Source organism: Pantherophis guttatus, chromosome 11 (genome assembly GCF_059756535.1).
Source record: "Pantherophis guttatus breed Tessera chromosome 11, ASM5975653v1, whole genome shotgun sequence".
Taxonomy (NCBI): Eukaryota; Metazoa; Chordata; class Lepidosauria; order Squamata; family Colubridae; genus Pantherophis; species Pantherophis guttatus.
In genome coordinates, this window is record NC_142073.1 from 19,074,423 (window position 1) to 19,098,772 (window position 24,350).

Genomic DNA, 24,350 nt, shown 5'->3' on the forward strand with positions numbered 1-24,350 from the left:
GTGGCAAAAATAAAAAAAAACATTTTTATTGCTGATTTGGAAATGTATTTTTTACTTTTATTGTTGTGAGTTTTTGTATAATGCTTGTGGGAAAGTATGGGGTTTTACATTTTTATCCCACGTTATTTATCAGTGTAATTCTATTCGGAATTGTTGACTTACAATGAAAAGGTAAAGGGGATGCGGTGGCTCAGTGGCTAAGATGCTGAGCTTTCAATCAGAAAGGTCGGCAGTTCGGCGGTTCGAATCCCTAGCGCCGTGTAACGGAGTGAGCTCCCGTTACTTGCCCCAGCTTCTTTACATATTATATTACATTAAATATATTGCATTAAAAATATTATCTTCTGTGGCAAAAATAAAAAAAAAACATTTTTATTGCAGATTTGGAAATGTATTTTTTACTTTTATTGTTGTGAGTTTTTGTATAATGCTTGTGGGAAACTTATGTGGTTTTACATTTTTATCCCACGTTATTTATCAGCGTAATTCTATTCGGAATTGTTGACTTACAATTAGGTAACTTCAAATCATCAGGAGTAAAAGCTTAAACTAATTACAGTAAGCTTTGTGGTTGAAAAATTTGCAGTTTTCATAGTGAAAGCAGCATGTTGCAAATCGTACACTGTACAAATCAGAATGAAACTGCCTGTTGGGGAAAATAAATCACACGTAGACCTAATAAAAAATTCAACACACCTTTGAACAGGTGCCAGTAGAAAAAAAGAAAGAGAGTTTTATAACACAGCAAGGAGGTGCAACATATAAAACATGTGTAAAATTCTGTTCTTGCTTTGTACGTGTGTAAAATAATTAAACTTAAATAGATACAAAATCTTGTTTAGGTTTTATGGGCCTTCTATTGAATGCAACACTCCTCCTAATTTAATTATTCTTAAATTGATAACTTTAGGAGGTGTGGACTTCAACTCCCAGAATTCTCCAGCCGATTCTGGATATTCACAAGTCCAAATTGTAAGAGTTGCCAACTTTACTTAAGAGCATTACCTTAAAGCTCTTCGACATATTATAAGACTGTGTTATAATTTATTAGAACAAGACCCGTTCAGTTGGACTATTGCTTCCTGCTGGTTGATGTTCTTGTCCTTTTTTTTTTAAAAAAAAAATTGTAATCTGATTTTTCTGCATGATACAATCTTTGATTGCAATAAACTACTACTTTTTTTTTTTGCAAAAAGTTTTTTTTTTTATTTTTTTCTCCAAACATACAAATTACATCTTTTCAGAACAGAGCTTTGATCCGGTCTTCAATTTGTTTAATTTTTTGTCATCTTTAACAAAATTGTATATATTCTATTTTGCCATAACACTTATTTCTCAATCTTAAATCACATATTCAACTAATACCATGTTAGAAAGAGTTTACTCATACTTACTTAATCAAAACAATTACCTTCTATTAACCCACCTAAAATCTTAATTCAATTAATAACTCATAATACATTTATCAAATTTAAATCTTATCTCTAATCTTATAATATATAGCAATTTAACATTTGACATTTAGACATAGTTCTTAATTCAAATAATGCTATTTAATACAATTTCCCGATTATTTCCCTAAATTCTATCTAGTTACCCATACCATTTATATAATACCAATTAAGTAATTTTTGTTTGTAAATCAAGTCATATATTGTTTCAGTTTTCTTTTCTTTTTTGCTTATGTAAAAAATGTTCAAATTATTACAATTGTTATACATATCTAACCAATATCCCAATTATTATAGCTATTGATTTTCTCAAATAATACCTTCCAACATCTTAATAAAAATTGATTCATTATGTCCATTAATATGCCATTAATGTGCCGTCAGCCAAACAATGTCGACTGGCGGCCCCCAGGGGGAGAGCCTTCTCTGTGGGGGCACCTGCCATCTGGAACGAGTTCCCCCCGGAGATACGGAGGATCCAAGACTTACGCATCTTCTGCCGTGCCCTAAAAACGTTTTTATTCCAACAGGCTGGTCTGGCCTAACTCTCCCTTTTAAACTGGGTTTTAAATGTTTTTAGATAAATTGGATGTCTTAAATTTTTTGAGCCCAAATTATTTAATCTGTTTTTAATAGTTTTTAACTTTTGTATGTTCTTTGTATTTTTATCTTGGTTGTTACCGCCCTGAGTCCTCCGGGAGTAGGGCGGTATAAAAATATGATAAATAAATAAATAAAAAATAAATAAATAATATGTTTTCTTTTTACATTATCTTTAACCTTTTCTTTTATTCTTCCACTGTTAATCCCAGTGTAATCACCTATTGAAATAAACTACTTCATAGCCAATTGAACTAATTGGTTCTTACTCCCAAGGAACAGGGTATAGCATTGCAGCGTGGGCTACTTTTAGATGTTTGATCTCTTTCAAGGGCTGATGTCCCATGCCCCAGCGTTTTGAAAAATGTGCAAAAACATCTACCATTCCAGTTTGTGGTATTTTTGCCTTCCTGCCACAAATATAGAGTTGGATCATGGCCTTTTTTCCCGCCCCCCTTCAAAGCAGACTATTAACTGCTTCACTGCAAATTTTGGCTTGTCTTTTTTAATCCAATCCAAAATGTAACTTGTTTGTTATATAGTTCATAAAACTGTTTATGACAAACAGCTTTTGTGGGTAATCCGTTCTGAACATACAGCAGGACTTGTGCTTAGAATCCTGAATTTTGCAACATAAAAGAAAACGTTGATGGTGAATTATTCTTTGGTTTTAAAAGAAGCTGCTTGGTTTCCTCTAAGGATAGTTAAGAATACATGTTACTCAGGGGTGGGTTCTAAATTTTTTTATTACCGGTTCTGTGGGTGTGGCTTATTTTGTGGGCGTGGCTTGATGGTCATGTGACAATTCTTTAGGATTTAGCAGAGGTACTGGTCTATCAGGCTTTTAACTGCTTGCAGAGCTGTACCGGTCTACCCATTTGTTTTTGCAGGCACCGGTCTACTCATTTGTTTTTGGAGCCACTGGTCTACCCATTTGTTTTTGGAGGCACCGGTCTACTCATTTGTTTTTGGAGGCACTGGTCTACCACCACACTGCCTTTTAACACTGATCAGCTGTAGGGCGGCCCTTTGAAGCCCCGCAGCAAGAGTTTAAACAGTTTTTTTCCTTCTAGTCGATCAGTTGGGACTCAGGAGGCAGCAATAGATTGGGGGTGGGGCCAAATAAAAGGTAAGAATAACGCGGGGGGGGCGTGGGGGCAGGAGGGCCCAGCTCCCAAACAAAGAGAACCGGTTCGGTGACATCATATCATCACCGCTACCGGCTCGGCCAAACCGGGAGGAGCCCACCACTGATTTTACTGCTTTCCAGCATCTCGAAAACATTACGGCTTACTGAATTAAAGTTATATATTATTCCTTTTCCTCTTTGTCTTAGACGCAAGCACTTACTTCTAAACTGCTAATAAATTTGCTGAGAATTTCTGAGTCTAACTTTTATTTTTACAGTCTCATTTTACTCCCCCTCCCTCCTGTGTAAGCATTTTTGTTGAATCTGGCGTCGGGTTATTATTGGAGCTTGATTGTAACAGAGCACTTTGAAATGCAGAATTATCAGGCAATCTTAAGGTTATGCCATGTCATGGCTAATTTATATTACTGTTAACACTGAAGATGTGAGACAGATGAAAATTCAGATAAGGGAGGTAGGATGTTCCTTTGAAGACTTGTTGGGTGTGCACCAGGTTTTGCACAAGAAATGCTTTTGACACCCTTTTGCACACCTCTGAGGACAGGTATCTGAGCATGTGGGAACTCCCTTTACTGCTTTCCTGGTAGAATCCTTGGTCCTCTCTGAGCTTGGTTGTTTGATGGCAAGATGTTTCATTACCCGACTAGGTAACTTCATCAGTGGTAGTAGGGAGTGGGGTTTGTCCTCTGTTTATATGTAGTAGATTGCCCTATCAGTGTTGGTGGGAGTGTGATTTTCTCCTTGGTAGTTCCTTGATTAGGGTTTTGGTTTCCGCTTGATTGGCTGATATTAATCCCCACACTCGCCAGCACTGAGAATGTTACTTAGCTGGATAATGAAATGTCTACAAGAAAATCACCACACTCAGAGAGCACCAAAGGACTCCATAGCTCATCTCTGAGCTACAGATATTCTCCTCCATTGGTCTTTTCTCAGTGTCTGTGATTATGCCACTAAGACATACCTACGTAATATTACCTACGTAGGGACTTGTCAATGCAAGGAATGACTTTACTCTCACCACCAAGTCACAGACCCCTGTAGTTCCATTGAGTAAACGTTTGTATCACCAGTGAGTAAAGATGACAAGTGGAAGTCCTCCAGTAATCTCTTATGTTTATGTTTATGTTTTATTAAATTTGTATACCGCCCTACACCCGAAGGACTCAGGGTGGTGAACAGGCACAGAATAAAATACAGAAATACAAAAGTTAGAAACAATTTAAAACCAAATTAAATAATTTAGCCCAAGACAATTAAAAATCCCAATAATTTAAAACAAATTAAAATTTCAGTTTAAAAATTTAAAAGAAAGGGGAGAAAAAATTAGGCCAGGCTGGCTTGCTGGAATAGGAGGGTCTTAAGAGCACGGTGGAAAGTGCGCAGATCCGGGATCCTCCGTATCTCCGGGGGGAGCTCGTTCCAGATAGTGGGTGCCCCCACAGAGAAGGCCCTCCCCCTGGGGGCCGTCTATAAACCCCAGGGCCTCCAAAGCTAATCCCTTTTGACAACAGAAGAAAATGGCATGGCAAAATACCCAAGTAGCAACCTTGGAAGCAAGAGATCCTGTCCAGATCCAGGTATCGCTGGATCTGAAGGAAAGAAGAGAGCCTTTCTTTAAACATGAAAGGGAAGATCAAAGGCAAGCAAAGGAAGCCAAAATTACATACTCATAGAAGCCACAGCTGTTAGGTCACTGGCATAGGACAACATGTGGACAGTTCTGAACCAGTTAAAGCCTGCTGAGATAACCAAGAGTCAGGATGTGGAGGTAGGAATGAGAAGAATCTCTTCTTATTCATTATACTAACGAAGAGGGGGACCTTGTGAAATTGTGAAAGCTTTTCTTGAATAGTCTTTAAAATGGAGAATATATTGGAGAAATTCCCAAAGGTGCTTTTTCAGGAGGCAACTGGACTTCCTTGTTTTTTTTTCTTTTGAAGACGTTTTGCTTCTCATCCAAGAAGCTCCTTCAACAAGAAAGTCCAGTTGCCTCCTGAAAAAGCACCTTTGGGACAACTATGACCTGGATGACTGAGAATCTCTATGGACTTTTAGCAATATTGGAGAAATAGTAACTAAATTGGATAATTTGCCCTGCTCTAGGCTGCTGTACTCCATGCAAAATTGCATGGGGAAAAAAGCAGTCCCTCAAGTTTCATATACCCTGTCACATGATGGCCATGGTGGACTCTTCACCAAATTATTTAACACTGGAATTATTGCTTCAAAGTGTTCCATGTTTTACTGATCTCTCGGCAGCTGAGAGAAAGAGAAAGTGGTGGACATCCTCTAGTAAGGCAGAATATTTGGCTATTCTCCCCCATCTTCTCTACCATTGGAAGATGGTGCAGACCTTGCTTGTAATCTGACTTTGTTGACTTCTGGTTGTTGGAAGCCAGCTGGGAAGGTCTTAAATGGCGACCATATGACCCTGGAATGCTGCAACCATTTTAAATGCATGCCACTTGCCACTTGCCTGAATTGAGACCCTGGAAAGAGTGTAGAGAGGAGCAACAAAGATGATTAGGCATCTGGAGGTGAAACCTTATGATGAACAATTGAGAGAACTGGGAATGTCTAGTCGAACAATAGAAGGACTAGGAGTGACATGATAAGGTAAAGGTAAAGGTTCCCCTCGCACATACTGTATGTGCTAGTCATTCCCGACTCTAGGGGGCGGTGCTCATCTCCGTTTCAAAGCTGAAGAGCCAGCACTGTCCAAGGACGTCTCCGTGGTCATGTGGCCGGCATGACTAAACACCGAAGGCGCACCGAGCGCTGTCACTTTCCCACCAAAGGTGGTCCCTATTTTTCTACTTGCATTTTTTACGTGCTTTCGAACTGTTAGGTTGGCAGAAGCTGGGACAAGTAACGGGAGCTCACCCAGTTACGCGGCACTAGGGATTCGAACCGTTAAACTGTCGACCTTTCGATCGACAAGCTCAGCGCCTTAGCCACTGAGCCACTGTCTTCTAATACTTGAGCAGCTCTCACAGAGAAGAGGGGATTGATTTATTCTCCAAAGTACCCTCAGGGCAAGTCAAGAAGATCTTTAAAGGAAGATCCAATTTAGAACGAAGGAGAAATTTCCTGACAGAACAGTTAATCGGTGGAATGTCTTGCCTCCGGAAGTTGTGGGTGCTCCAACATTGGAAGTTTTCATGAAGAGACTGGACAGCCATTTGTTGGGAATGCTAAGGTCTCCTCCTCAAGCAGTGGTTTTGGACTAGAAGACCTTCCATAATAGGGTTGTTATTATAGGGAATAATTATTATAGCAAATAATAACCCTATTATTCACGATGTAAAAAAGATGTTGAGACTCTAGAAAGAGTGCAGAGAAGAGCAACAAAGATGATTAGGGGACTGGAGGCGAAAACTTATGAAGAACGGTTGCTGGAATTGGGTATGTCTAGTTTGATGAAACTAGATGAAAGGGACGCAGTGGCTCAATGGCTAAGATGCTGAACTTGTCGATCGAAAGGTCAGCAGTTCAGTGGTTCGAATCCCAAGTGCTGCGTAATGGGGTGAGCTCCCGTTACTTGTCTCAGCTTCTGCCAACCCAGCAGTTCGAAAGCACGTAAAAAATGCAAGTAGAAAAATAGGGACCACCTTTGGTGGGAAGGTAACAGCGTTCCGTGTGCCTTTGGCGTTGAGTCATGCCGACCACATGACCAGAGAGAAGTCTTCGGACAACGCTGGTTCTTCGGCTTTGAAACGGAGATGAGTACCGCCCCCTAGAGTCGGGAACGACTAGCACATATGTGCGAGGGGAACCTTTACATTTTACCTTAGTTTAATGAAAAGAAGGACTAAGGGTGACATGATACCAGTGTTCCGATATCTCAGGGGCTCCTACAAAGAAGAGGGAATCAAGCTGTCCTCCAAAGCCCCTGAGGGCAGGACAAGAAGCAATGGGTGGAAACTAATCAAAGAGAGAAGCAACCTGGAATTAAGGAGAAGCTTCCTAGCAGTGAGGACAATTAACCAGTGGAACAGCTGGCCTTCAGAAGTTGTAGGGGCTTCATCACTGCAGGTTTTTAAGAACAGTCACTTGTCTGAAATGGTATAGGGTCTCCTATTTGAGAAGTGGGGCTGGACCAAAAGTCCTCCAAGATCCTTTCCAGCTCTGTTCTGATTGATGGACTTGTTGTAAAGTCTATGCCAGAGCTTTTAGCAGAAGGCAAGCTTTGGTGCTTCTTTCCTCTCCTCAAGGAGGCAGGTTTGCACTAAAACAGAGGTGAGATTAAGCCGGTTCAGACCAGTTCGGGCGAACTGGTAGTAGCGACTTGGTTGGGTCTGCCCGCCCACGTGCAATCCCGTCCTATATTGCGGTGTTTTGTGACGCCGCATCCATGTGCGGATGGCGCACGCGTGCATGGATGGCGCATGAGAGCAAATTGCCGTGTTTTGTGACGCTGCACGCATGCGCGGATGGCGCGCTCACATTTCCAGCGCTGCGTATGTGAAGCCCACCTTCTGCACTAAAACCATAGCAAGGTGCCATTTCAGATCCTCTCTCCAATTGCTGGTTCCCGAGCGGGAGAAAGCTGTTGACTTTCCTCCACTATCACTGAACTGTCACTTCTGCCTTCCTGGGTGATTCATGACGGAGCAAACCTACCCCTTATTAGATTCATGGACACTTCCTCTTTGGTGAGAAGCTGCAGCTCTGCAAATGTCATTTTATCTCTCTTGCACGCTTAAGAGTTGTAACTTCGGGTTCGACGGGCTAGCAAGTCCGCCAAGGTGCGAGAATCTGTATCCTAAGATGACGCTGCGTTTTTTACGCACCCGAACAGGCTTAAAAATACATCTTGTTCTAAAAGCCATTTTCGAAGAGAATCGCAGCTTTTCCTGTTCTTAAAAGGCAGGCTGCCATTTTCCCCCCTTCTTTCAGTTGTTCTTGTCTGCAGTGTCATTCATTGCTTAAAGCTACACTTCCTGACCCAGGGAGGGGTGGGGGCAGGCAGAGTGTCCCCACCCATCTTGGTTTTTTTTTTTTTTGGTATATCTCTTTGGAAATAAGCCACGCAAACAGCTGTTGCTCCAGCTGCATACTTTACTGGGTGCTCTTCGGATGGTTTAAAGTTTAAATATAGTCCGTCCCTCTGCAAAAGTTATTGTGCTAATATAGCACAAAACATCCATTTCCTCTTTTTTCCACACGGCAGCCCTGCAGTGGCCCGCAGACGTAACTCAGTATTTGCTGTTCTCACAACATCTGGAGGCAAGTTGTTCCACTGGTTAATTGTTCTCACTGTCAGGAAATGTCTCCTTAGTTCTAGCAGGTTAAAGTCTCTCAGTCATCCAGGTCATGCTTGTCCCAAACGTAGCGCAGCAGACTAAAGCACTGTTATTAACATCAGCTGCCTGCAATTACTGCAAGTTCAAATCTCACCAGGCTCAAGGTTGACTCAGCCTTCCATCCTTTCTAAGGTAGATAAAATGAGGACCCAGATTGTGGGGGCAATAAACTGACTTTGTATAAATATACAAAAAGTATGAAGGCTATTGCTTAACGCATTATAAGCCGCCCTGAGTCTTCGGAGAAGGGCGGCATATAAATCAAATCAAAAAAGAAAGAAAGGTGCTTTTGTTTTCAGGAGGCAACTGGACTTTCACTTCTCATCCAAGAAGCTTCTTCAGCTCTGGCAGAGATCGTGGGGAATGGAAGGATTTATTTTTCTTGCAGACAGCAAGAAATCTGCATCCTTTTAGAGAGTCGTTGAAGCACTTGGAAGTTTATGTGTGTCCTCAGGGTCACCTGAGTAGTGCTTCTGTTTCCTGTAGTCTGCAATTTTTGCAGTTCTAGGTTGCTTCTCTCTTTGATTTAATTTCCATCCGTTGCTTCTTGTCCTGCCTTCAGGTGCTTTGGAGAATAGGTTGACCCCTCTTCTTTGTGGCAGCCCCTGAGATATTGGCGCACTGCTATCATGCCACACCTACTCCTTCTTTTCATTAAACAAGACCAGGGGTGTCAAACGTTATTTCATTGAGGGCCACATCAAGGTTGTGTTTGACCCCAGGGGGGCGGTGTGGGTGTGGCCAGGGTGGGCGTGGCCAGCTCGACATCACTCATGTTGGGGGCGCCTGTGGTGGCCCAAACGCTTTGCCAGTGGGAACGGGCTCCCGAGCTCGGCCTCCTGCAACCCTCTGCCAGTGAAAATGGAGCTCAGGAAGGCTTCCCGTGGCCCTCCCGAGCTCCGTTTTCACTGGCAGAGGCACCACGGGCCGATCCTTCAATATTTCCAGGGTGGCCCCGGGGGGCAGAGCTAAGCACCCTGTGGGCTGGCTCTGGCCCCCGGGCCTTGAGTTGGACACCCCTGAACTAGACATACCCAACTCCTCCTTTAACTTCCATTAATTGCCACAATATCTTTTTTTTTTTAATTTGATTTATATGCTGCCCTTCTCCGGAGACTCAGGGCGGCTTACAATGCGTTAAGCAATAGCCTTCATCCTTTTGTATATTTATACAAAGTCAGCTTATTGCCCCCACAAACTGGGTCCTCATTTCACCTACCTTATAGAGGATGGAAGGCTGAGTCAACCTTGAGCCTTGGAGAGATTCGAACCAGCAGTAAATTGCAGGCAGCTGTGTTAATAACAGGGTGCGTAGACCACTGTACTATCAAGGCTCTTCAACTACTTCCATTTTGGTAAATCTTACTGTGTTCTTTATGGAGAAAAATCTCATGCCGACTTGTGACCGACCCTTTAATTTTCTCTCCTACACCCAAGTGAAAAACTAAAATTGGTTAACTTTCACCTATATGGAAACAGAGGTGAACATTTGCATAATTGGACGGCATGACGGAGGAAGTCACAAGTGCTCTTCCACCATCATCTGACTGCCTATTTTTACCAATTGTGCACCTGCCCGATTTAGAGGCTATCCTCTGGGGAAGAAGCTTAACCTGTTGAAAATCAGAGGAGGAAAAGGAAAGAGTGACAGAATAAAATACACACTTTCCAGCAGTCTTTTTTCATGCAGTGTGCACAACACCTCTAAATTCTTCATCATATATGAATTGTGGATCTTTTTCTTGCTTTTATTTCATAGATCATTGGAAGGAAGGAAGGAAGGAAGGAAGGAAGGAAGGAAGGAAGGAAAGAAAAAGGGAGGGAGGAGAGGGAAAGAAGGAGAGAGGGGAGAGAGAAGGAAGAAAAGGAAGGAAGGAAGGAAGGAAAAGGAAGGAAGGGAGGGAGCAGGAAGGAAGGAGGGAGGAGAAAGAAGAAAGAAAGGAAAAGGAAGGAGGGAGAGAGGGAGGGAGAAAGAAGGAAGAAAAAGGGAAGAGAAGGGGAGGTAAGGGAAGAAAAGTTCAAATGCAAATTATAGATGGAATATATCCATAACAAGAAAATAAAATGGAAATTGATCTGTATTTACATCTGCATAAATGGGCAGAGAAGAGAACCAGAAAAGAGAAAATAACGGCAGATTCATACCTTCAAACACAAAACTGCAACAGTCTTATAGGAAAAAAAAAAGTTGTGGGGTCTGAGCTTTGAAAACAAAAGGTGCTAAGCTAAAACTAAACTAAGAAAAGCGAGTGAGAAATGCCATTTTTCCTGCTCTATCACCTGAAGCCCCAAGAATTTGAGAACCAGAGTAGAGATGACGCATTGATGGAATGAAGATATTGTGAACCTTACCAGCACTTCCTTATCCTTTTAAAAATCTGATATACTTTTAACTTTCGGTGTAATGTCCGATGCTTAACCTGCAGAACTCTGAATATAACATCTGATTTTGCTCAGTGGCTTAAATTTAAATTTGCTAAAGCCCCTTGCACAACTGTTTCTCCTGGATCATTTTGAAGGACGGAGAGTGGGAAATGGCACTAGGACTAGAAATCAGCACATTCACACAGCTGTTCACCACAACACTGAGTATCTTGTGTGTTTTACATTTGTGTTGCTCATTACCTGCTTTCCAGTTCTTATCCTCGGGATGGTTATAGAAGCCTAATATTTATAAAGATGCAGTTTAGCTATTAAGAAATCCACAACTTTTGGAGGCAAGTCGCTCCACTGATTCACTTGTTCTGACTGTCAGGAAATTTCTCCTTAGTTCTAGCTTGGATCTCTCATTGGTTAGTTTCCATCCATTGCTTCTTGTCCTGCCTTTGGAGAATAGCTTGACTCTGTCCTCTCTGTGGAAGCCTCTCAGAAATTGAATCACCGCTATCCTGTCTCCCCTGGTCCTTCTTTCCATTAGACTAGACCCGTGATGGCGAACCTATGGCACACGTGCCACAGGTGGCACGCAGAGCCATATCGGTGGGCACGCGAGTGTTGCCCTAGCTCAGCTGATTTTCGGGCATTCCGGGCCCACTAGAAGGCTATTTCCGGCCTCTGGAGGGCCTCCGGTGGTGGTGGGGGGGAAGGGCAAGTTCCATTAATAAATTTTCACCCTCCCCAGGTTCTTAGAAAGGCTCTGGAGGCTGGGGAGAGCGAAGAATGGGCCTTCCAGTCCCACCGGAAGTCGGCAAACAGGCCATTTCCGGCCACCGGAGGGCCTCCGGGGGGATGGGGAAGGCTGTTTTCACCCTCCCCAGGCTCTAAGTAAGCCTCTGGAGCCTGGGGAGGGCGAAAAATGGGCCTACTGGGCCCACCATGCCATCGTGTGCCAAAAGCGGGGGGAGTGCAGGGGTGTCACACATGCCTGCACAGGGGGAGTGGGGTGCACCGAATTATGGGTGTGGGCACACGTGAGTGCGACCCACCCCCACACTCCCCCCGCTTTTGGCACACGATGGCAAAAAGGTTAGCCATCACTGGAGTAGACATACCCAGTTCCCGCAACCATCCTTCATATGCTTTAGCCTCCACTTGCAGTAAGCAAGGCATGCAAAAATAATAAAGCTGATACTCATAACTCGAAAAAAAAATTTTTTTTTCTTCAGATTGATGTGCTAAATTGTCAGCTGTGTTTTCAGCTACGTGAAACTCAATCCCAAGCAAGGTGAAACAAGGATTAAGCTATTGTTTTCACTGTTTGGGGTCGGTGAGAGAAAATTTGCAAAGGAAACAATGGCTTTTAACATTTTTTCCATATCCAAGGCTGGTTCGTGAAAATACTGGTCATGTTGACTTTCAAAAAAAAAACAACAACCCCAAAACCAAAATAAAATCCCATTGTCTGTATTTGCATCCTGTTTTATGCCTGTATTTTGTGAACTGATGGAAAGAGTTGGGAGGGGGGGTGGGACAAAAGCTTTCTTTTGTATTGTATTTTACAATATTTGTATTTTCCGAAAATATGGAATCAAACTTCCTTTGTTTCAGTTGGTGTCTGTCTTATTTATTCAACACTGTTTATATCTTGCTACAGCTGGTATTGATTCTGGGGGGACGGGCGGGGGGGGGCTTGTTTAACAGATTAACAGAGTTGGAAGGGACCTTGTAGGTCATCTAGTCCAAGGAGCCTTGGTGGCGCAGCAGACTAAAGTGCTGTTAAGTAGCACTTAGCTGCCAGCTGCCTGCAATTACTGCAAGTTCAAATCTCACCAGGCTCAAGGTTGACTCAGCCTTCCATCCTTCCAAGGTAGGTAAAATGAGGACCCGGATTGTGGGGGCAATAAGCTGACTTTGTATAAAAAAGAACACCGCTTGGGGGGGGGCGAAAGCCCTACTACGCAGGTATATACAAAAGTATGAAGGATATTGCTTAACGCATTGTAAGCCGCCCTGAGTCTCCAGAGAAGGGTGGCATATAAATTGAACCAATAAATAAATAAATAAATAAATAAACCCTCCCGCCCTACACCATTTCTGACAAATGGTGTCCAATCACTTCTTGGAAGTCTCAAGTGATGAAGCTCCCACAACTTCTGAAGGCAACTTCTGTTCCATGAGTTGATTGTTCTCACTGTCCGAAAGTTCCTCCTCATTTCTAGGTTGAATCTCTTCTTGTTCAGTTTCCATCCATTATTCCTTGTCTGGCCTTCGGGTGCCTTGGAAAATAGCTTGACCTCCTCCTCTTTATGGCAGCCCCTCAAACATTGGAAGACTGCTATCCTGTCTCCCCTGGTCCTTCTCTTCACTAGACTAGCCTGCAACCGTTCATCGTATGTTTTCACCTCCCTAATCATCCTGGTTGCTCTCCTCTGCACTTTTTCTAGAGTCTCAACATCTTTTTTATATAGACCAAAACTGGATGCAGTACTCTAGGTGAGGTCTTACTAAAGCTTTATAGAGTGGTACCTAGTTAAGACTTTTCCCTAAATTTGATATCAAGGAGGAAAAAATGGCTAGACACTCCTTTTTCCCATTTATAGTCTTAATGTCAATTTTTTATTTGGCTTTAACTTCAGTCAGCCTTTCCCTCCCTTTCCTTTCCCTTCCCCTTGTTAATCATTGAAAGTTGGGCCAACATTCTTCTACAAACAAATATGTAGTGAATCCATCAACTATTATCTCTCTACTTTGCCTTTTACGTAGGTGCTGAAGTCTAAAGGTGCTTTGGAGATGGCAAGGGATATTGTCAGCAATTCGATAGCGGTGATAGTATAGTCCTCGACTTACAACAGTTCGTTTAGTGACCGTTCGAAGTTACAACGGCCCTGAAAAAAAGCGACTTATGACCATTTTTCACACTTATGACCATTGCAGCATCCCCAATGCAAGTTGTGTGATTTGCATTCGAATGCTTGAGAACTGGTTCATATTTATGACGGTTGCAGTGTCCCGGGGTCATGTGATCCCCTCCTGACAAGCGAATTCAATGGAGAAAGCCAGATTCACTTAACAATGGTGTTACTAACTTAACAACTGCAATGATTCACTGAACAGATGTGGCAAGATAAGTCATAAAACGGGGGAAAACTCACTTAACAAATGTCTCACTTAGCAACATAAATGTTGGGCTCCATTGTGGTCGTAAGTCGAGGACTACCTGTAGTAACAGATGGCTGTTGTCCCTAATCCTATTCTTCATTGTTGTTGTTTGTTGTTAGTTGCAAAGTCATGTCCGACCCATCGCGACCCTCATGGACAACGTTCCTCCAGGCCTTCCTGTCCTCTTCCATCCTCTGGAGTCCATTTAAGCTCACGCCTACTGCTTCAGTGACTCCATCCAACCACCTCGTTCTCTGCCATCCCCTTCTTCTTTTGCGCTAATCATTTCCAGCATTAGGCTCTTCTCCAGTGATTCCTTCCTTCTCATTAGGTGGCCAAAGTATTTGAGTTTCCTCTTCAGGATCTGGCCTTCTAAAGAGCAGTCAGGGTTGATCTCCTCTAGGACTGACCGGTTTGATCGCCTTGCAGTCCAAGGGACTCGCAGGAGTCTTCTCCAGCACCAGAGTTCAAAGGCCTCCATTCTTTGGCGCTCAGCCTTTCTTTTGGTCCAACTTTCACAGCCATACATTGCAACTGGGAATACCATAGCCTTGACTATACACACTTTTGTTGGCAGGGTGATGTCTCTGCTTTTTAGTATGCTGTCTAGAATTGCCATGGCTTTCCTCCCCAGGAGCAAGCGTCTTTTAATTTCTTGGCTACAGTCCCCATCTTCGGAGATCTTGGAGCCCAGGAAAATAAAATCTGTCACTCCGTCCATTTCTTCCCCATCTATTTGTCAGGAATTGAGAGGGCCAGATGGCTTGATCTTAGTTTTCTTAATGTTGAGTTTCAAGCCAACTTTTGCACTCTCCTCCTTCACCCACATCAAGAGGCTCTTTAGTTCCTCTTCACTTTCTGCCATTACACTTGTTCCAACTTACACCTTACTCTTACTCAGTAAATCGCTTACGACTCTTTTATCATGTAAATAGCACGGGAGATCATTCCGATTGTAGACTGAAACGTTTAATTTATTCGTGGCTGCTCTAACCCTTGACCTGTAGGAAGATCTGTCTGTTCTTACATCCAGTTTGCATAGTGGAATGAAACCACTTCCTCTCTTGAGTCAATGTTTTATCGAAAGAACACACACTAGTTGTGTTTCAAATAAAGTTGACTTTTTTTTTTTTTTGGTCTTCCTTTCTGTTCCATGCAATGCAATTACGTTAATAAAACCTAGCATGAGGAAGCATTTTTGAACATTTTCAAACAAAAGAGCCTTGGTGGCACAGCAGACTAAAGTGCTGTTAAGTAACACCAGCTGCCTGCAATGACTGCGAGTTCGAATCTCACCAGGCTCAAGGTTGACTCAGCCTTCCATCCTTCCGAGGTAGGTAAAATGAGGACCCGGATTGTGGGGGCAATAAGCTGACTTTGTATAAAAAAAAGAACACCGCTTAGGGGGAGCCGAAAGCCCTATTAAGCAGGTATATACAAAAGTATGAAGGCTATTGCTTAACGTATTGTAAGCCTCCCTGAGTCTCCGGAGAAGGGCGGCATATAAATCGAACCAATAAATAAATAAACAATAAATAAAAATGCTTGGGTGGCATTTAGAATTCCTTTTCTAAGAATGGGCATGCGGTCAAGGCTGGCTCCGAAACATTGTTGGAAATAAACCTGATGGTTGAACTTGGTGCTCAGTTTATGTCATGTTAATGTCCCTTTCATTTTTTTATGGGGAAACACCCCCACACACACACTCCAAACCTTTGAAAAATACAACATGGACAAAGCTGATGTCTGCCTTGGCCACAGTGAGGCCAAGGATAATTTTGAAGACCAAAATTCTCACAGAAGCACCTACAGAGATCATTTCAGTACTGATGACTTCAAATAACTTCTTTAGAAATTTATGAAGAGCTGTTCCAAATGACAACAAAACTATCTGAATACAATTTACTCAAATGAGAAGATTTTTAATCAAATATGAAAGAACATGTAAGAAATCAAGAGTTATGATGCTTAAGATAGATTAGATAGATAGATGGATACATACATACATACATACATACATACATACATACATACATACATACCCTGTTTTCCCGAAAATAAGACCTCCCCTGACAATAAGCCCAATTGGGCTTTTGAGCGCATGCGCTAAAATAAGCCTCCCCCCGAAAATAAGTCCTCCCCGAAAATATTTAAACGCAGAGCTGGAAATCAGGTAAGATGGCAAGAGGAGCCTCGTCTTGCTCCACACGCCCCAAAATAATAAGACCTCCCCGAAAATAAGGCCAAGCGCTTATTACAGGGTTCAAAAAAATATAAGACAGGGTCTTATTTTCGGGGAAACATGGTAGATAGATAGATGGATGGATGGATGGATGGATGGATGGATGATAGATGATGGATGGATGGATAAATAGATAGATGGATGGATGGATGGATGGATGGATGGATGGATGATAGATATTCAGCATCATTACTGTATGATCTATATATTCAGCATCATAACTTATATGTGTATATAAGAGCTCTGAAATGGATTGTCAGCCATAAATAGAATTCAGATGTCTTTTAACATCTGTTTTAATGTAATCTTACATGTAAATTAGCTGAAGCAGTTTATCATTTTAGCATATGGTTTAGGATCACCAGAACATTTTAAAATTCTAGGGACGAATTGTCTTAAAGAGAGGGAAGTGTTTGCAATAATACAAATATTCACATATATTTAGTCCCTAGCAAGCAAAATAAAGAGTTTGGAAATAGATGTAAATATAGGAGTTCTGGGTGCTCCATGGTTGAAGGTTTTCAAGAAAGTCTTGGACAACCATTTGTCTAGAATGGAATAAGGATTTCTTCCTTGGTCAGGGGATTGGACTAGAAGACCTCCAAGGTTCCTTCCAGCTCTATGATTCTATGATTATTGCCTGGTATAACTAAATATATCAGTGGTATGGTTTGATGCAATGATGAGGTGCCACCTCTTTTAATTTCACTTAGCCAGGTTGAACCTTCAGCCTTTCTTCTTGTGCTGTGACCTGTTTGCCCTTGTTGAAGTAGCAGCTGCTGCCATCTGTTAACAAAAAAAGCTCTTTTGTGTTCTGTAAACATTTTTTTGGGGGAGATGTAGAATAGCTGAAGAATGAGAAGGAGCTTCCTGGTTGATTAGAGCAGGGGTGCTGCCAAGGGACTTTCTGTGGTCAACCTGAAGCTTTTGAAAAGGTGCAAAGCTAGACATCCCTGAAAATCTGGGTCATATCTAACATAGGATCACCCTTGCAAGGTAGTCCAGACAAGGAGAACAGCCAGAAGCACTAGCCTTAAATCTATAGTAAGGTTACATCAGGGCTGTGAAATTCGCGACCCGCAGGCTGGATGCGTCACGCGCTGGCCACACCCACGCCCGGTTTAGCGAAAAAGAAAAAAGTCCCGATATGTCACGTGACGATGCCGTGACGATGTGAGTTTGACACCCCTGGTTTACATTAACAGAATTTTGCAAGCCTGAAGGTACATCTCTACCCCCTCACCTTTACTGTCCAAGAAAGTAGGGAAGGTCTCTCCTGAGATGTTTGCCGTTCCGCGAACTCACCTGACAGTTGTTTACTCTGGAGCTCTTCCTCCTGTTTCCCAGGATCATTCCCATACACGTAGTGACTTACTTATTATTTATCTACTTACTTATTAAGTGAATTTATATATGCACGCATCCACCCGAGAAACTTTGGGCAGCAAACAGAAATTAAAAACAAAACTCAGATGTATAAACAGTTAAAAACTGGGTAGCCTCTTAAGAACTCTCCATGGTAGATTCATTCACAATCACACCAGAGCCCCATTAAAATCCTGGTCCCAGTGCCTAGTGGGAAAACTAGATCAGGAGTGGGCTGCTGGGGGTTCGTAGGGGTTCGGGAGAACCTCTAGCTAAGGTTCTGTGCAGTTCGGAGAACACCCAAATCCCACTCCTGGCTGGCCCAGCCTGCCCCTCCCAGGAATCCCCACACGGCCCCTTTTGAATGCAGGTAAGTGCAGGACGTGTGCGGAGGCTTGGGGAGGGCGAAAAACGGGCCTACTGGAAGTTCGGGAAGGGTCTCCAGAGAGCCTCCGGAGCCTGGGGAGACCATTTTCACCCTCCCGGAGGTTCGAAGAAAGCTTCCGGAGCCTGGGGAGGGCAAAAACGCTCACCCCTGTCGTGGTGCAGGAGGCCAAGTAGGCTACACCCACCATGGCCACAGCTACCCAGCAACCGGGCAGAGAACCCCTTGCTAGAATTTTTGAAGCCCGCCCCTCAACTGGATGTTCACCCCTTATCAGAAAACTAGCAGGGATGAGGTGGTCCTTATCTCAGGGGGATGGGAGTGGGGACTGTTCCACCAGGCTGGTGACGTGTCAGAAAAAACTTCTAGAATCATTTAGCCTTTTGGTGCCAAAACGAAAGGAATGGGGACAGGGTTTGTATCACTTTGGTGATGGTTGAGTGGTCCTGGGAAGGTGCGCCTGAGTTGCAAGCACAAAAATGACCCTTAGGTACAAATGTGAAATTCTACTTGCACGTTGCTGGTGATCAAGTGAGAAATACGACCAATCCACTCGCTCTAGTTTTTTTGTTGGTTAGATGGCAACGTTTTTGGGGCTGTTGTTCAGCACCAACCTATAGCAGTTTTACCCAGGAGTCTGATTATGAAATGGGATTCAGTAGCCATCCTGCAGAAAGGGGTTTGTGTCTGAAATAACCTTGACATTTTAGATTTCTTTCATTTTTTTTTTTCTTTTTCAGTGGATTTAACCGAAATCAAGGAAATCAGACCAGGAAAAAATGCGAAAGATTTTGAGCGTGGAAAAGGTGCACGTCAGAAGGAGGAGCACTGTTTCACCATTTTTTATGGCACTCAGTTTGTTCTCAACACTTTAAGTCTAGCAGGTAAAACCTATTGTCTCTGAATCTCTCCTTTAAAATCTGGGACTGCGTCACGTTACTCCTTCCAAATGCTTGTTGACATTTTCTTAATATTTATTCCCAACTGCAAATATTTCTTTTTAAGGGAGACTGGTGCTATCTGTAAGGATAACAAATAAACGAAATAGATTTATTTTGGAAAGGTGCAAAGATAGACACACCTGAAACTCTGGATCACATCTATCATCGGGTCAGACTTGCAAGGTAGCCCAGATAAGAAGCACAGCCAGAAGTACTAGCCTTAAATCAGGGGTGTCAGGGGTGTATTTCTTCGAGGGCCGGTTCAGTATTGTAGTTCTGCGCGGGCTGTGGCGGGGGGGGGGTGCGCGAGGTGGGGGAGACAGGATGGATGCCTCCTGCAGCACTTTACCGGCCAAAACGGGGTGTGGGGAGCGTGCACGGCCCCTCTGTGTCTCATTTTCGACCTCCCCTGCCTCCAGCAACACTCTACCAGCAAAAAATGGGCCGTGCGGAGGTGAAGTCTCCGCGCGGACGGTTTTTCGTCAGCAGACTGCTGCAGAAGGCCGAGGAGGCTGAAAACGGGCTGCAGGGGGGGCCTCACACGGCCCATTTTGGCCAGAAGAGGCACCACAGGCTGGTCCTTTGATATTTCCAGGCCAGCCCCGTGGGCTGAAGTGCAGGGCGCACGTGGAGGCTTGGGGAGGACAAAAAACGGGCCTACCAGAAGTTCGGAGAGGGCCTCCGGAACCTGGGGAGGCCGTTTTCGCCTTCCGGAGGTTCGAGGAAAGCCTCCGGAACCCGGGGAGGGCAAAAACGCCCCCCCCGCCATGGTGCATTAAAAAAAAATAGATTCTCCAAAAGTTTAAAGCAGTGCCCCCCCCCCCCCCCCCACAACCTTTTGGGAACCAGGGTCCGGTTCTGTGGGAGAGAGGTTTTTCCATGGACCGAAGTGGGGGCATGGATGGAGTTTCGCTTGTTTGTGCGGCCCACAAATCGGGGGTGGTGGTGGTGGGGACCTCTACTTTAAAGTATATACATATATTTAATTCAAGGCATTCCTTTCAGATATTTTGCTTTCCTTCAGTAATATGCAATTTATTCTTGGCGTCATGAAGCTTGTGCAGTGGGATAACAGATGTTTCTCATTCTTGGGGTGGTTTCTCCAGCCCCACTCCCCCATCATCAAGTTTCTTAATTTGCATCTTTACATTTCTTTTCCATGGCAGCTGACTCAAAAGAGGAGGCAGACAAATGGCTTTGCGGGTTGAATATTTTGTATCAGGAAGCTATAAACGCAGGCACCCCGGCAATTACAGAGAGGTATGTGGAAGAACTGTTTTGTATTTATATACAGTAATGGAATAACAAAACAACAGAGTTGGAAGGGACCTTAGAGGTCGTCTAATCCAACCCCCTGCTCAAGCGGGAGACCCTCTACCATTCCGGACAAGTAGCTGTCCAGTCTCTTCTTAGAAACCTCCAGTGATGGAGCTCCCACAACTTCTAGAGGCAACTTCCGTTCCATCCGTTGTATTCTTGTCTTGCCTTCTGGTGCTTTGGAAAAGAGGTTGACCCCCTCTGTTTTTGTGGCAGCCCCTCAAATATTAGAACACTGCTGTCATGTAAAGGGACGCGGTGGCTCAGTGGCTAAAACGTTGAGCTTGTCGATCGAAAGATCGGCAGTTCAGCGGTTCGAATCCCTAGTGCCGCGTAAAAGGGTGAGCTCCCGTTACTTGTCCCAGCTTCTGCCCAACCTAGCAGTTCGAAAGCACGTAAAAAATACAAGTAGAAAAATAGGGACCATCTTTGGTGGGAAGGTAACAGCGTTCTGTGCGCCTTTGGCATGTAGCCATGCCGGCCACATGACCACGGAGACGTCTTTGGACAGTGCTGGCTCTTTGGCTTTGAAACAGAGATGAGCACCGCCCCCTAGAGCCGGGAACAACTAGCACATATGTGTGAGGGGAACTTTTACCCTTTTATCATGTCCCTGCAGTCCTCCTTTCCACTAGACTAGGCAAACCCAATTATGTACACTGTGCATACACAAATCATTTAACTGTTCAGTCAGGGTTGTTGACTTATGAATCACTTTAACTCAGTTTTCTGATGGATCTGAAGTATCTTCATCCCCTTTAGACTTAAATTCACACCTTTCACATACTCCTCTTCCTCCTTCCCCTTCTTCTCCCTCTCCATCTCTCCTTTTCCTCTTCCTCTTCCTGGACTGATTGTACATACTGTGTTTCCCTGAAAATAAGACCCTGTCTTATATTTTTTTGAACCCCGAAATAAGCGCTTGGCCTTATTTTCAGGGAGGTCTTATTATTTTGGGGCATGTGAAGCAAGATGGGGCTCCTCTTGCCATCTTACCTGATTTCCAGCTCTGCGTTTAAATATTTTCAGGGTGGGCTTATTCTCGTGGGAGGCTTATTTTAGCGCATACGCTCAAAAGCCCGATTGGACTTATTATCAGGGGATGTCTATTTTTGGGAAAACAGGGTGGGTAATTCTAACGTGCTGTTGATGTTACATCAGTCTTAGCTCCATGCTGAAAGTAACCAGAATAATCCCCTCATAAATAAGAATTTTTCACATTTGTATTTATGATTCATACTGTTTAATACCGAAACGTTAGATAGGTTCTTCAGAATCTGCCCCACGGTCTCAGAAAAACAAAAAAGATATTTCGGTGCTGTTTGCGCTTCATAAAAAGTTATGTATGGAAACAGATTCATGTTTTGATGTTTCATGTGTTGAAATTACAACACATCATTAAGTCCGATCTTCTGTTTACAAAACTAATCCTGGCTGCACTTTTATTGACTCTTTAAAGCTGGCTGAGGAAGCTGATTTACTCGGTGGATCAATCCAGAAGGAACAGGTACTTGCTCATTTCAAATTCTAAAGCTGTGCTCTTGTTTTGTTTTTTTTCTTCTTCTCTGTTATGTATTTTTGTTGTAATTAAGTCACTTTTTAAAAAAAGTCGTTTAAACCCCATGTGACTAGGCCTATATTTGCTTTCAGTATAAATCCTTCACTTTTTGCCTTCCACGAGTTTGTGGCCCGAAAAGTTTGGTTGGGTCAGGAGCAGTTTCTATATTGGTTCAAAAACTGGATCGCCCCCCCCCCCCAATTTAAAAAGTGCACTAAATCAGGAATGGGCTTCAAAAATTTTAGCAAGGGGTTCTCTGACCAGTTGCTGGGTGGGCGTGGCCATGGTGGGTGTGGCCTAGTCGGCCTCCTGTACCATAGCGGGGGCGGGGCTTTTTTTGAGGCTTTCCTTGAATCTCTGGGAGAGCGAAAACGGCCTCCCCAGGCTCCGGAGGCCCTGAAAAACGGGCTTACCGAAAGTTTGGTAAACTTCTGGTAAGCCCGTTTTTCGCCCTCCCCAAGCCTCCTTAATGTAACAGTGTTGCCCATTTTATGAAATGTGGTCACATGATTGTGGTAGTGGGGGCAACTCTCAGAACTTCAGATCTGGGTCATAAGCAGTGGTGAAATCCTACCGGTTCACACCGGTTTGGGTGAACTGGTAGTGATAAAATCTACCGGTTCGATGAACTGGTAGTAAAAAAAAAACCCTACCAGTTGGCCCGTTTTGGTGCAGTTAGTTGTCACTTCCTGTCTGCTAATCCCATGCAGTCTACAGAACACCTGGAGGCAAATTCTGATCGTGACAAAAAAATCTGATTGGAAGTTTATGGAGATTCTCAACCATCCAGGCCATGGTTGTCAAAGCAAAGGTGCTTTTTTCCACAAGGCAACTGGACTTTCTGAACTTCGAACTGAAGAAGCTTCTTGGATGAGAAGCGAAATAAAGTAAAGAGGTGGGGGGAAACAAAACCACCAAGAAAGTCCAGATGCCTTTTGGAAAAAGCACCTCCGAGACAAGCTGGTTGGAAGACGCAAGAAACAACGCTCATGCAAATGGGCACCACCAAGCGCCTGGGTTATTGTGCGTCAAGTCATAAGATGCCAGAGAGGGCAAGCTTCCCCAGGAACTCAACTGGTGCGACCGAGATTGAGTTTTGAGTCTCGGGAGAAAGGCTGGAGGGCCAGCCCATCCTGTTATTTGATCCTAGCCCACAACACCAAGCTGGCACCTTTGTTTAAATAAGAAACAACACAATACAGAAAGAGTGTGATGAATGAGAGGCCCTAGGGGCAGCAGAACCTTTGCTGCTATCCTAAATGGGGCCCGCATGACCTTGGCTGCCTCTTGGTTGTGTTCATAACACCAAACGGTAACACAGCTGGTGTTACCTCAAGGTTAGCGAAGCGAGATGATTAACTTAACTTTCCAAACGGGATAATTATATTGCATTTTGTGGAAAATTTGGGAATCTTTTGCTTCAGGTATTCTGAGGGATTTATTATTATTATTTTTTGGGAGAAAATGCCATTTTGAACAAGTAGTTGGTCCGAAGTTGTTTTTTTTTGCGGTATGCTTCCGAGATGGAAAAAATTAGTCAACTGAACACAGCCAGCGACTGTTTTCCTTCTAAAATACGGCCTCCTATAATGAAAAGACAGTTTATCAACGTAGCAACTGACACAAGGGAATTAGTGAAGTGTACCTTTCCTGCCTATTAAGAGCGCACTTCATCATTTCTATTAAATTTAGTAACTGTCTGAGTTGAAGGTAGCATCTGTCATTTCTCCCTTGCACATGCTGTGCAACGTGAGCATAATAATGTAGTAATTTAGCATGGCCCTTTAGACTTTCTGATGCCTTCCTGGTGGTGTTATTCCTTCACAGCGCAAGGGCTAGAGACTGTGAGATCGGAAAAGTTCATCCGTGATCTACAAATATTCTCTTCCGTTGGGAGTTTATATTTTCAGTATATTGCTCCACGTCTCTATTTCCGACTCCTATCTCAACGCCCCTCGGCTTCCTTAAGTATTTGCTAGCATCCTAGGAACATCCTTTCACAGTCCTAGTCCTCCTTTAGTGACCGCAGTTGGGATGGATGGGCAACCCAGTTGCTGAATAAAGAACGTTGAGTAAAATCTAAAAGGATGTTCTTCGTATTTATTCTTTTCTCTTAAATTCAGCATCAGCCTCAGAGAGTTGAAAACGATACTTCCGTCCGTCAACTTCAAAGTGAACAGTGTGAAGTACTTGAAAGATAAGTTTGCGGTAAGTATTGGTTTAAGCTGCAGGTCCTGCATTTTACCTATTAGCATATATTTTACGTAGTCCCAGAATAACCTATCTTCTGGGTTTCATTGGAAAACAGATATTTTTTCCTCTTGGGTTGTTGTTAATCAGGGGTCCCCAATCCCCGGTCCATGGACTGGCACCAGTCTGTGGCATCCCAGCAACCAGGCTATTGAAACAAGCAAAGCCCCATCCGCGGGATGCATGCAGCATGCAAAACCACGCCCTCTCCGGTCCACAGAAAAACCTTTCTGCATGGAACCGG

General features: G+C 43.5%; 1 protein-coding gene across 2 annotated transcripts in view; it reads left to right on the plus strand.

Moving 5' to 3' along the window:
- The window catches only part of PLCG2 (phospholipase C gamma 2), a 106,312-nt gene that overhangs the window by 23,921 nt on the left and 58,041 nt on the right, over positions 1 to 24,350 (plus strand). For both annotated transcript variants that reach the window (XM_060681579.2, XM_060681580.2), the window contains exons 3-6: positions 18,781 to 18,924; positions 20,148 to 20,241; positions 21,758 to 21,805; positions 23,980 to 24,064. In XM_060681579.2, the coding sequence (XP_060537562.1) occupies positions 18,781 to 18,924; positions 20,148 to 20,241; positions 21,758 to 21,805; positions 23,980 to 24,064 (371 nt within the window). The remainder of the gene's footprint in view (positions 1 to 18,780; positions 18,925 to 20,147; positions 20,242 to 21,757; positions 21,806 to 23,979; positions 24,065 to 24,350) is intronic.